This window comes from Elephantulus edwardii, unplaced genomic scaffold (assembly GCF_000299155.1).
Source record: "Elephantulus edwardii isolate Elephantulus edwardi_28Jun2011 unplaced genomic scaffold, EleEdw1.0 scaffold00228, whole genome shotgun sequence".
In the NCBI taxonomy this organism is placed as follows: Eukaryota; Metazoa; Chordata; class Mammalia; order Macroscelidea; family Macroscelididae; genus Elephantulus; species Elephantulus edwardii.
Window position 1 is genome coordinate 2842781 of NW_006399978.1, and position 12422 is coordinate 2855202.

General features: G+C 41.6%; 1 protein-coding gene across 1 annotated transcript in view; it reads right to left on the reverse strand.

Moving 5' to 3' along the window:
* ADARB1 (adenosine deaminase, RNA-specific, B1) overlaps positions 1–9875 on the reverse strand; it is a 50573-nt gene extending 40698 nt beyond the window's left edge. Inside the window, exons 1-3 of the mRNA XM_006898394.1 lie at positions 9800–9875; positions 4888–5822; positions 1963–2077 (exon numbers count right to left, since the gene is read on the reverse strand). Coding sequence (XP_006898456.1) covers positions 1963–2077; positions 4888–5822; positions 9800–9827 — 1078 coding nt within the window. The 5' untranslated portion in view covers positions 9828–9875. The remainder of the gene's footprint in view (positions 1–1962; positions 2078–4887; positions 5823–9799) is intronic.
* Between the last annotated feature and the right edge of the window lie 2547 nt (positions 9876–12422).

Consider the following 12422-nt stretch of genomic DNA (forward strand, 5'->3'; position numbering starts at 1 on the left):
ATTTATGATGTCTTATTTGTGAGCTACAGCAATTACTGGAGACAAGATGTACATATCATGAATACAGAGGACCTAATTTGCTAATAGCTGGATTAATGGTTGCTTGTCATGAGCGGGGCATTTAATTAAGTATGCCAGTGAATCATTTTCACTCCATTCCCTCAGAATGCTCTGAGGCATTAACTCCTTATCATTATCCCCTTATAGATGAGGAAACTGAGGCACATAGCAGGGACTACCTGCCCAAGGTCATTCACCTAGTGTTAGCTCAGATTTGAACCAGGCTCGCTGACACTGACATTACGCTATGTCACCCTGCGTACAGCCCCCGTTGGCAAATTCTAACTCAGAGCAAATGGGTGAGATGCACACCAGGACATGAAATGCTCCCCATGTGGGCATTTGCTTGTTTTAAGGTGGTCTGGAAGGTACTCAGTTTGAATCCCACGGCTGCACCAGGGGAGAAAGATGAACACTCCCCTCTTGTGTGATTTACTTCCTCTGAAAACCTGCTGGTGGGTCAGCAATGGGTCACTTTCAACTCGGTGACACACAACAACAATAACAAAAAGGTGGTCTGGAAATCTGAAAAAGAAAATGTGGCTTGTCCACTCACAGACAGGTGGCACAGGGTGCCTGTGAGGGAACCTCTTCACCTCTTCATTTAGTAGTTGAAGCAGTCACCTTTTAATTATGTAAAAGATAGGAGTAAAGTGTGTGTGTGTGTGTGAGAGAGAGAGAGAGAGAGAACACGTTGGTACAAACACTGACATAAACCCCGAAACCCAAATTAAGTGTGACCATCCTTCAGATCCATCTCATCTATACCACTGAAATACGCAATGGTAAGGAAGTGCTCTTGACTAAAACAGTGCGCATTTTTCTCCTATGGCATCAAATAGGAGGCTCATGTTGATGGATGTTGCTGAGTCAATTCCAACTTAGTTGCTCTAGTAAAATAGCCCAAAGGTTTTTTGGTGGCTATAATCTTTCTGGAAATTGGTCCTCAGGTCTTTCTCCTGTGGAATTAGTGGGCAGCTTACAACTATCACCAACCTGCAGTTAGCAAGTAAGTGCTTACACACTGAGCTATTAATGCTCTGGTGTCTAATGGTGAGAAGCCCAGGATCATTTCCTTCCCACTGTCTGACAGAGGTAATTACTTCAATGGTAAAGGCCTACAGAGTCCCTCCGAGGACTCTGTTTTCTGCTCGCAGGTGTACATTGCTGCTGTCTAAGCACTGGCCAGGTGGGCTGGGCCTGAGCCCAGCTAGGAAGGCCTGCCACCAGGACCCGGCCTGGAGCAGCTGATGCCCTCTTCCTGAGCCCTGCTCTGGGACAGCTATGGCTGTGGTCTCATTTCCAAGAAGCTATCCACTGCTACTGATGGTGACTATTCCTAGGGTGTTGGACAAGGGGTCTGGGAAGGGTCTCTGATCTACCGGCAACTTGCAGACAAATTGAATAAGGTTTCTTCTCTCATCCTAAACTGTGCTTTCACCCATGACTTCGGCTCTGCTTATGTTTCTCCTGCCTTATCAAAGCATAGACACTTCTGTGGTGAACAGAAGGAGCACCTCCTGTAGTTTTCTATTCTGTATCTTAGGAGATTGAGACTATGCTCATGATTAAAACTGGAAACCAAATAAAGATTGGCACACTAAGTGAAACAAACTCAGGTTTAAAAGACACACATTTAGGATCAAAGTTTGAAAGAATAGCTCCTATATACCTCTACACAGCAGAGACTTTGTTTTTAAGTTTATTTTGAACTACCTTCACTCAACCCTTATTCATTATTATCTAACAAACATTTCCTTCCCTTTTTCCCTTTGAAAAAAAGAAAAAATAATCTCTGGTAGTGATAACAATAATTATGGGTTCAGTGCATTTCATATTAAAATTTTAACATGAAAATTAAAAAGTTAATTAGAAGGTTAAATACAAAATTAGCCTTTTTACCTGTTGTCATGACAATTCCAGCAAGAACTTTTCTACGTGCGTGGGGGGATGCGAAATTGTCGGTCAGATCACCAAACTTGTCCAGAACTAGGCGTGAAACAGCATCTGCTAGCACCTGGGGATCACAGAGGAGGATTAGGGGTACAGTGCACACCTCAGAGTACAGTTAGCCTTCTCTTTGAAAGTCAGTTCTCACAAGGTGACACTTGCAGGCCCTTTCTCCTCTGGAGCTACAAGTGTAAATATGGCGATGGGCATGCGTGAGAGTGTGCACGCATGTACATGGTGTGTGTGAGTATATGGGGGTGTGAAAGAGAATGAGGAATGAGTGTGTGGGGTGTGGACAGGTGCATATGTACGTGTTAAGTGCGTGTAAGTGTGTAATTGTATGTGCACGCAAATGTGTTAGCAATGCATGTGGGTAAGGGGTGTGTGTGTATTTGTGACTGTGAGTGGTGTATGTTTGAGTGTGTGAACATGCCTGAGTATGTGCATGCTTCCTTATGGATCTTACAAGCTCAGTCTGTGAATCTCTCCATGTTGTTTCCACAGAGATCCCAAGGCCAAGGTCATGGTGGCAAGATCCCTGTGTCACTCTGGCTAACTCTCTGACCTTTCCAGCAGCTCTGGGAGTGAGGCTTAGCTATCATTTCTCTGCATTCAAAAGAGAAAACTGAGGTGCAGAGAGGAGGGCATAATTTACTCACTTGAGTCTCCCCCTGAAATCCCCATGCAGTTCCTTGGCCCTGGGCTATGCTACTGGAGGGCAGGCTCCTTTCTGCCTTTTTCGTGCCCACACTTAGTACACTCAGCTTATAGAACTGACTCTGAGGTCGAGTGATAAACAAAAGAAAAAAGAGAGTTTTTTTCTGAAGGTGTAATAGGATTTAAGAACTGCTATGTTTTTTACAGCAAAGGCTGAAGGAGTAGGTGTGCCCTTGGTATTTCAGCATCTAATCAAATGTGTCCTGGCTGGGTGCACTCAGAAACCAAAGCTGGTTTCGAACTTGTAATAGTGCTTGTTTACTGCCCAGGGTGAGTGCCAATCTAGAACACCAAAGATTGCAGTTGTACAGGAAGGTGTTAAATTCTTGTGTTTGGAATATGTCAGCTCTGATGTTATTTGATCACCGAGCCACTTCATATTCATCACTAACAATCCATTTTGGTTTGCATGAATCTTGACTATCACGAGCCTGGGAGTCTTTGGAAACAAAACTTGAGGAGAAAGTGGGTTATAAGCCAAGCAATAACCCACAGCCCCAAATATGACATTGTCTGGGAAATGAGCCCAATATCAGGGAAATCTCATGTCCTGTGCTGGACACTCAATGAAACACTTCCACCAATAACCAGTAAGTCCTACCGATGGTTCATTTGGAACTACTACTACTGTGCTAGTGAATGCCAATGGGCTTCTGGGAGTGTTCAAGACCAGACTGGCAGAGAGGGGTCAGGCAAGGGTCCCCAACCTTACTTGTACCATGGACACAGGCATCGGTGACAGGAAGGGCACAGTGTAAGGGCTAACATGGCCAACAGAAAAAGGACAATTCATCTGATTTTATGCAGAATATAAAACAATGGATGAAACCAAGGGTAAGCCAGAGGAAAGAAAAGCTTCTTTATTATGTAAGGTTAGGCTCGTCTCCAAATTTTCAGAGAAATCAGCAAAAATCTGAGCCAAGGTTGGCCCTTAAACTGGTATTTTCTTATTAGATGCAAGCATTAGAAGTGAATGAATGGTTCTTCAAATGCCTTCAAGATCCTAGCCTCCCTCAGGTAATTAAGTCATTCTGCACTGAATTGGGGTAAACAGAGTCACAAAAGCACCATGACCCCAGGCTTCTACCTGGCTCCCCTCTGAGATGCTACCAAGGTATGCTATAAACACAGGCACTTACACAAGGGCTTTTATTACAGCATGCGATGCTATTCCAATAATCTTGCACATCAGACACCAAGGGAGGACAAATCATGTCTAGGCCTATTTTAAATTCAGGCTGAAATATTTTTAGCAAACAGTAAGCTTGAAAATAGAAAAATCACTTGGGATCTATACCACCACTTGGCAAAATTACAAATTTAAAAATTATAAATTCTTATTAACATGAGAAGCAATTACTTGGTAGAAAAATCGGTAAAATACTTTGAGTTACTTTATATTGAAGTTGTATTTAATTCCTTTGGGCAGAAGAAAACAAATTTTCTTTTAAAATTGAGAACTGCTGGTCATCACAGAAGACAACTGCATGGAGATTACCCTAACTGTACTCCAAGGCACACCATCATACATGTTGATTCTTCTAGGAGAAACACAGGCTCTCTTCACTATCAGTTTTGAGTCCTTTACTTATACTGATCAAACACAGTATATGTTTCATCTTCAAATTGAACATTTTATCAAAAAAGAGCAGAGAAGGGGGTTGGATTTCCTCCCTAAGAGAACAGCTTTTAAGCAGAACTTAAGAAGTTTGGATTTAAACAAAAAAGGCAAAAAATAATCAAAGAGCTCCAAAACTGAGAGATCGAAATTAAATGTTATTTATTTCTCCTTCATACTTTTCTCCCCGTCACTCAGGCTAATCGAAGATCACCTTGAAATCATCTCTTTTTTCACCCTCTGAGGACAGACTTGAGTAAGCTGGGAATCAGGCAAGGGGCTGCCCCCGCCATAGGTGTTTATGGACCCTGATGGAGACAGGGTTTGCATTCCTGCCTTAGTGCTGGGCCTGGAGGTCAGCACTCTTACAAGCCTGGAAAAAATCAGCCCTGTGCTCACCACCCCCCACAGCAACCAGGGCAGCCCTTGGCACCACTCCCAGAGAGGACCTAGCAAGATGAAGAGTGAGTCTACAGCAATGCAATAATGCCTATCTACAAGTGCTCCCAAGAACTCAGCCCACCTGTGCCCATGGTCCTCACCTGAGGCAAATGCAACTGAAGCCCCTCGCTGGGGATGGGCTGGCGAGATGGTGTTTGGTCCAAGTGCAAGTTAAAAATGGCTGCCAGGGCCGACTGGGCAGCTCGCGCCTTGGCCAGCTTCTTGTTCCTCCCTGAGCCTTCGAAGAACTGGCCGTCCACCACCACAGACATGACGAAGTTCTTGGCATGGCTCTCCCCACTCTCAGACAGGAAGTCGTACTTCAGTCCAGGGCGAAGCTCATTCAGGATCATCACTGGGTTCTTCCCGCTTGGGGGTGGGAATGGTGGGAGCACAGGCAGGGGTGGCTGGATGAGGCTAGCGGGGACAGGGGACGCAGACAGGCTCAGGTCTCCACTGGAGCTGAAAGAGTCGTCCCCATTGGAGCCCATGTAGAAGGGTGCATCCAGCCTGTCCGGAGTCTCAAAACCATTGAAGAGCATGTCAGGGAAGTCAGCCTGGTCAGATGTGAAGTCCGTGTTGACTGAGAGGGTCCTCCCCATGGCCAAGTGGGCTTCAGAGGCGTTTGGGAACTGGACGAAAGACCGTAGGGCCTTTTCAGCAGCGTGCAGTTTTGCCTTTTTCTTTGTGGGGCCAGAGCCCTCAAAAACCTGCCCATTGACCTCTACTGACATGATGAACAGGGGAGCGTGTACAGGGCCTGTCTGGGACAGCAGGGTGTACTGCAGGCCTGGTTTGATCTCATTCAGCTGCATCAGGGCATTCTTGGGCAGCACAGGCCCTGGCATCCTCCTCCGCTTCTTCAGGCGGAACTTGGAGTGGCCATTGCTACCCTCCTCCAGGGGCCGCTTCCTGCTGGTGCTGCCACCGCCCCCATTGGAAAGCTGGGTGCCCTCCCCAGGCCCCAGGGCACTGCCATCTTTGGGGGTCACGTTGTCCAGATTGCGGTTTTCCTTAATATCAGTGCTGCTGGAACCTGCGGTGCCCAGAAAGAGTAACTTACAATGCCTTCGTTGCAGGATCTTGTAAATGCAAAATTTATAGATTCCTTTATCTATCTTTGTAACTGGTTCAGTGATGTGTGCTTATTAAATTTTATCCCTAATTGTATAAATGAAGAGCTACAAATTCAGCCAAAGAATGGCCAGCTAAAGTGGAAATTAGTGAGTGGACATTTTGTTGAAGAAGGGCTAATGTGGTTTCTATTAAGTATTATCTAATACTTTCACATTAAAGGGTGATTTCTTTAAAAAAACCTCCACTTTTTTTTTCTAATGAAAATATTCTGAAGCAACTAGAAATGCTTTAGTTAAGCTTATTAAAACATGGGATGATAAATTTTTTAAGGAATATCTTACATTAACAAAATATTTAAGATCAATATGGACAAATACACATTTTACCTTTTCATTTTCCTCTTTTTCATTTTTATCCTCATAATATCTATGGTCTTTAGATCCCAGAAGAGCATACATTAGAAATATTCACTCACAAGTTAATAAACTTTTCAGGTTTAAAATATTTAATCAACATATAGAAGATGAACATATGTAAGTTCATGAAAGTTAATTTTGTTTAGCTAATCTTACAAAACTGCTTGAATAATTATGTAAAACATTCTGTTTTTCTTAAAGCTATTTTTGGGGAATACAGACATATTTCTGAATTTTTAATAAATTCATGGTAGAAAAAAACATAAGAACAAGACATAAATTTGAAGATACAGGCAGTCTACAACTAAGGCTACCAACTAAGGCTTAAAATTCTGCCTTTTTTGTTAAGAAAAGAAAAATATTTGATGATTTCTGGAATAGTTTGGTTATCTGCTTTTCTTAAAGGTAGTTTATGTTTAAAATTAATAATGATAATTTTAGAACCCTAAACATCCATGGCAAAATTAACATAATTTTGAGACTGGGACAAAAAATATTCACCATTTCCTTCAAGTTTAGTAAGCTATCTAGAATAGAGAAAAAGCCCTATTTTTTTAATCGGGGTTTATTTATCCAGGCCGAGAGGCATGAAGCCCAGGTGTAATGATCACCTAGTGTGGAGGGCTTTAAAGACCTGCCGCTAGAGCTGGCAAAAATCCACAACACATCTTTCATGTAGGCAAATAATTTTACAGCAGTAAATCAACTTAAAAATGCCCAGGCTGGTGGCTGGGGGGTGGGGGGGCATTTCCACAGCATAATGTAAAAATCGACCTTAAAATGTCCACCATCATAACTCACAAGCTGGCTAATTAGGGATGAAGGTCAGCCACCAGCTGGTGAACACTCTAACTTGTGGGGTGGTGGGGTCCCTCACTGGGACAATTTCCAACAGTCCTGCTCACACATCACCCCAAAGGGAAACAGAGACTGCCCTGTGGGAGATTAGGAGAGTGTAAACTCCTGCCTCTCTAGAACATCCCTGACACACACACACCACTTGTCCCAGTTAACAAAGCTGACGGAATGGTCACTAAATTTTCATTTATAACATCCTCCAGCAAAAGCTCGATAGGTTACTCCTTTCGGTGCTCAAGGAAAACAAGAGGTGAAAAAAAGTGGAGCTAAGAAGTGATTCAGAGGTTAATAAACTGAGCAAGAACATTACATGCTAGGTTATTGCTTACATTTTAATTTTGTGGCTAAACAGAATTCTTGATCAAATACAGAAAATCAAATCATCATAAATGTATTCTGACATACATTTAATCAAATATGTAAAACCACTGGAAGAAAATGAAAGCTTTCCTCTCAGAAATAAACATAATCAGTGTTAGAAAAACCGATATTCTGAAGTTATTAAAAAGCACATTTTCCGTATAACAGTTTATGTAATTCTAAATTATTTACTTCAGAAGCAACAGAAATGCTGCTCATCTCTCTCCTTATTAAAAACACACTATAGAAAGGAAAATTAAAATTGGAGGAATATAACCCTGATCCCCACCCCCTTTAAACAGATGCTATTATATATTGTGATTTTATATTTTATAACTGTAGATATTAATCTTCACCAATGCAATTTACTGCTTCTGAAAACTCTCTGTAGGGTCAGCTATGGGTCAGTTTTGACTCAATGGCACACAACAACAATAACAGATATTAATCATGATAAAATTTCCCAATACTTTCAACGTAATAGAAAATATAGGACTGGCCTTTCAAAGAGCGAGCACCAAAGCCAGCATCTTATCTTTCCAGAAAAGTCCTTCAGAAGGAGTGCTTATTTTGGACTGTTATCACAGAATCAGTTTTGGGAAGAAAAAGCTGCTCACTGACAAAACGATCAGGTTATGTAACTTAGACAACAGGGAGGTGCTGTCTGGGCCAGGTGCTTGCTGGGTCGAGACTAGAAGGATGCTTGGAGGGCCCAGCCAGCAGCTGCACAGCTCTGGTGGGGTCTCTAAAGGGAGGAGTGTGAGCCAACTCTTGCTCTCCGAAATGGAGGCAAATCTGGAGACTGAAAGTGGGACTGAGCAGTAAAACACAAGGCTGTGTTTTAAGAGCTCTGAACTGTAGGATCCCCTGATGAAACTAAGCTGGAAAAAGATGGGCAGCCCAAAGCACAGGTTGGCAGAAGGGAGGTGGTGTGCTGCTCACACGGCTCCAGGGCAGCACTGGAAACCCTTCCCCATGGCTACTGATGCCACCATGCAAAGATGCTCTGTGCATGGGTCATGTGACAAAGGCCCAAGACCTACAGAAGAACCACCGTAGCCGTGATAACATGCAGAAGCTGTTCACTGGGTCATCATCTGGATTATGTGTGAGAGACTAGGGCAGTTCCAAGGTCTCCAGTGGTCAGCTGTGTACATGTTCTTATTCTTAGGTGTCGTTGGGTTGATTTTGACTCAAAAGACCCCAAATGACAGAGGAGCTCTGCCTCAGGATTTTCTTGGCTGTAGTCTATTTATGGGAGCAGAATGTCACATCTTTCTCCTGCGGGACCACTGGAGTGGATGAGGGGCCGGGGGTGGGAGGGAGGCTGTCAAACTGCCAACCTTTCAGTTGGCAGTCAATTGCTCAACCAATGTACCACCAGAGCTCCTTGTGGATGCAGCCACAGAGAAATGCACTCAATACGTCCTAGTGACCAATGGTCACTCTGAGCATGTACTCATCATTCAGGGATGCATGTTCTTCCTTCAGACAAATCAGAAAGAATGTAAATACACACGCTTATTAGTTAGAAAGATAGTATTTTCACTGTGATTTCTCTACCAAACATCTCCAGATTTTGTTGGAACATTCAGAACTTTATTTAAAAGCACTGCTCTCTGAGATTAAAGATAAAATAGTACATCCATTGTACTGTTTATAGGGTAAGGAAAAGCTGGGGTGCTCCTAAGGCTCTCTATCTGCTGTAAGGAAGTAAGCACAGTGAGACTAGGGGTCTAAGGAAAAGTTTGGGTCCACACTACCTTTAAAGCTCATTAATGTCTTTGGAAATAGAAGGTCTAAGAGACCTGGGTGAGCCTGTTCCTCGGAATGCAGAGTATCAACTGTAGTGAAAGAAAAATATTTGTAGATTGTTAAACCAAATGACTAGGTATACAAATCAATCTGAAAGGTTGTCACAGATTTTCAAAAGGGGGAAATACCAGGCCGTCACAGTAATGTGTCATACAACATATGACATACATCACAGTAATATGTGATACAATGGCATGACTCAGCATAAAACCATTCTGGGAGTGGCCTCTTGGTGGGCAGGCTGACCTTCCAAGTGTGAAAAGAAACAGTAACAGGGGCAGAAAATCCATGTGTGCACCTGAGAAGTAGTTATACTAGATAGTGACACCAATTGTAGAGGGTGCATTACACAGCAAAACTAGGCCACTGTTAATAGTCCATATCAATGGAAATGTCAACTGGTCTCATTAAGTAAATTTATAAAAATACTAAGATTTTATGACAAAATTAGCTATTTTTGATACTAGGTGATAGACCTAGATCTTACTCATATTTTCTTCATCTTCTATGTCCATGATAAAATGCTTTTGAGGGTTTCTTGACTGGTGGAGGTTGTTTCTGTCTGAAAAAGAGCAAGAAAATAGTATTTATTCGGTGGGATGTACGTAAAGACTGTTCGTTCACATACAAGTAAACTTCACTCAGGTTAAGTGTTCAGTTTCATCAGTTTTCATTAACATGTAGTCACAAAAAGTCAGTCATGTTGAAGATACAAAACGTTATCACTAAAAGGTTCTTTCGAGCCATTGATAAAGGTTCTTTTGAGCCACTGATAGTCAATTCTTCCCCTCCCCTTGAAGATCACTTATCCACATCTTGAAACTATAATTTATAAAAGTTTATAATTTATAAAAGGACTTCCATGATGTATGTAGTCTTTCACATTTTGTCCCTTTGATTCAGTGTTACGCTTTAGAGTTTTTATACATATCATTCAATGTGTCAGTAGTGTTTCCATTTTTATCAGCATCCCATAGAACAGATACCATTATTAGATTAACAACTATCTGTGCAATGGACATTCAGCTTGTTTCTAGGGTGTCTTTTTAACTAATATGAACATGAATAAAGTTATGAACATTCACGCACAAGTACTTATCTAGTCATCTACTTTGATTTTCTAGACATACTTTTATTTCTCTTGAAAGATATTTCTTTAAATAGTTTGTCTTTTGTCTTATTGGATTTTTATTTATTTATTGGTTTGTTAGGATTCTGTGCCTGATTTGGGCCACGGTCTTCTCAATCATCTACTATGCATCTGAGAACTGGACAGTGAATAAGGATAACAGAAGAAGAATCGATGCCTTTGAGCTGTGGTATTGGAGAATACAGTAGGACAACCAAAAGACACAATGTATCTTGGGAAAATTGCAGCCAGAGCACTCATAGGAGGCAAGGGTAGTGAAGCTTTATCTTAAATACTTTGGACATACTGCTTAGGAGAGGCTATTCCTTGGAAAGGACCATCATGCTTGGGAAGGTGGAGGGACAGCAAAGGAAACGAAGACCCTCAGTGAGATGGACCGACACAGTAATGGGCTCAGGTACATCAGACATGACAAGGACTGCACAGATTAGGCCTGGGCTCTGATCTGTTGTTCACAGGGTCGCCGTGAGTTATACTCTACTAGACGGCACCTAACAAGAACAACAAAGATTCCTTTTATATTTTCTACATCCTTCATAGAATATGTTTTGAAAATATTTCCTCTTAACTCTTTGGCCTGGCTTTTTATTTTCTTAACACTATTTTAATGGGTAAAAATTTTGACATTTGATAAGGTCTAAATGACCATCTTTATCTTTTATGATTTGAACTATTAATGTCCTTTTAAGATCTGTGACCTCAAGGTCACTAAAATTTTCTCCTTCTAGAAGTTTTATATTATAGTTTTTATAGTTTTATCTTCAAATTAAATTGTATATAAGTTATAAAGAGTCAATGTTTATTTTGTAAACAGTGACTGCAAAAACCAAAACAATAAAAATTACCCTTTTCCCATTGAATTTAGTGAATTCACTCTATTTGTCATCTATGTGTGGGCACATTTCTGCTTTCAATCTTATTTCTATCTTATTCACGTACATGTCTATTCTGTGTTAACACATGGCTTTGTGATAAGTTCTGAAACCAAGTTTGATATGTCTCCAGCTTTTTCCCTTTAGACAGTTATTTTGTTAATTTCAACAAGACTGATTGGTATGAGAGAACGTGAGGATGGGCAGAACAGGTTTATATCTGTTGTTTATATGATTGAAATGGTATTCTCTTAACAATTTTCAAAATTCCTACTACACTGGGCAAGTCTACTGTCAGAGACCTCTCCAAAATACTGAAGAGCAAGGATGTCAGTTTGAAGACCAACATGCAACTGATTCAGGTCATAGTCTTCTCAATCACCTGCTATGTGTCAGAGAGTTGGACAATGAATAAGGATGACAGAAGAAGAATTGATGCCTTTGAGTTGCAGGGCTAGAGAAGAGTACTGAATATCCCATGGGCTGCCAAAAGAACAACAGATATGTCCTGGAAAGGGTGTAGCCAGAGTGTTCCTTGGCGGCAAGGATGCTAAAGCTTTGTCTTTCATACTTTGGACATGTAGCTAGGTGAGGCTATTCCTTGCTAAGGGACATCGTCCTTGGAAAGATAAAGGGTCAGTGAAGGAGAGGAAGAGATGGATTGACACGGTGACTTTGACAGTGTCTCAGAGATGATGAGGATGGGACACGTTTCAGGTTGGCTGTTTGTAGGGTTGCTATGAATTGTGTTAAAAACTGCATTGCAACAGATGAGGGAAAGAACTGTTTAAAAGGGATATGTGATTAGGTATTATTGTCATGACAGGAGTCCAGAATGAAGGCTGTACAGTGCAGTGGACTTGGGGGAAGGGATTGCATAACAATGAAAGAATCTTTCTTTTACTTATCAAGGAGAAAAGTGAATTGGGGGTAAGGGGGTGGGCAGGGAGAAAAGTGCAACAATGAATGACTGGAAACCCTAAAAAAAAACCCAAACCAAACAAACAAAAAAACCCCTAACAACTTAACTGCACCTAACAGCAACAACAACCCTTAAAAGCTGGCACAGAGAATATTTAATGAACCTT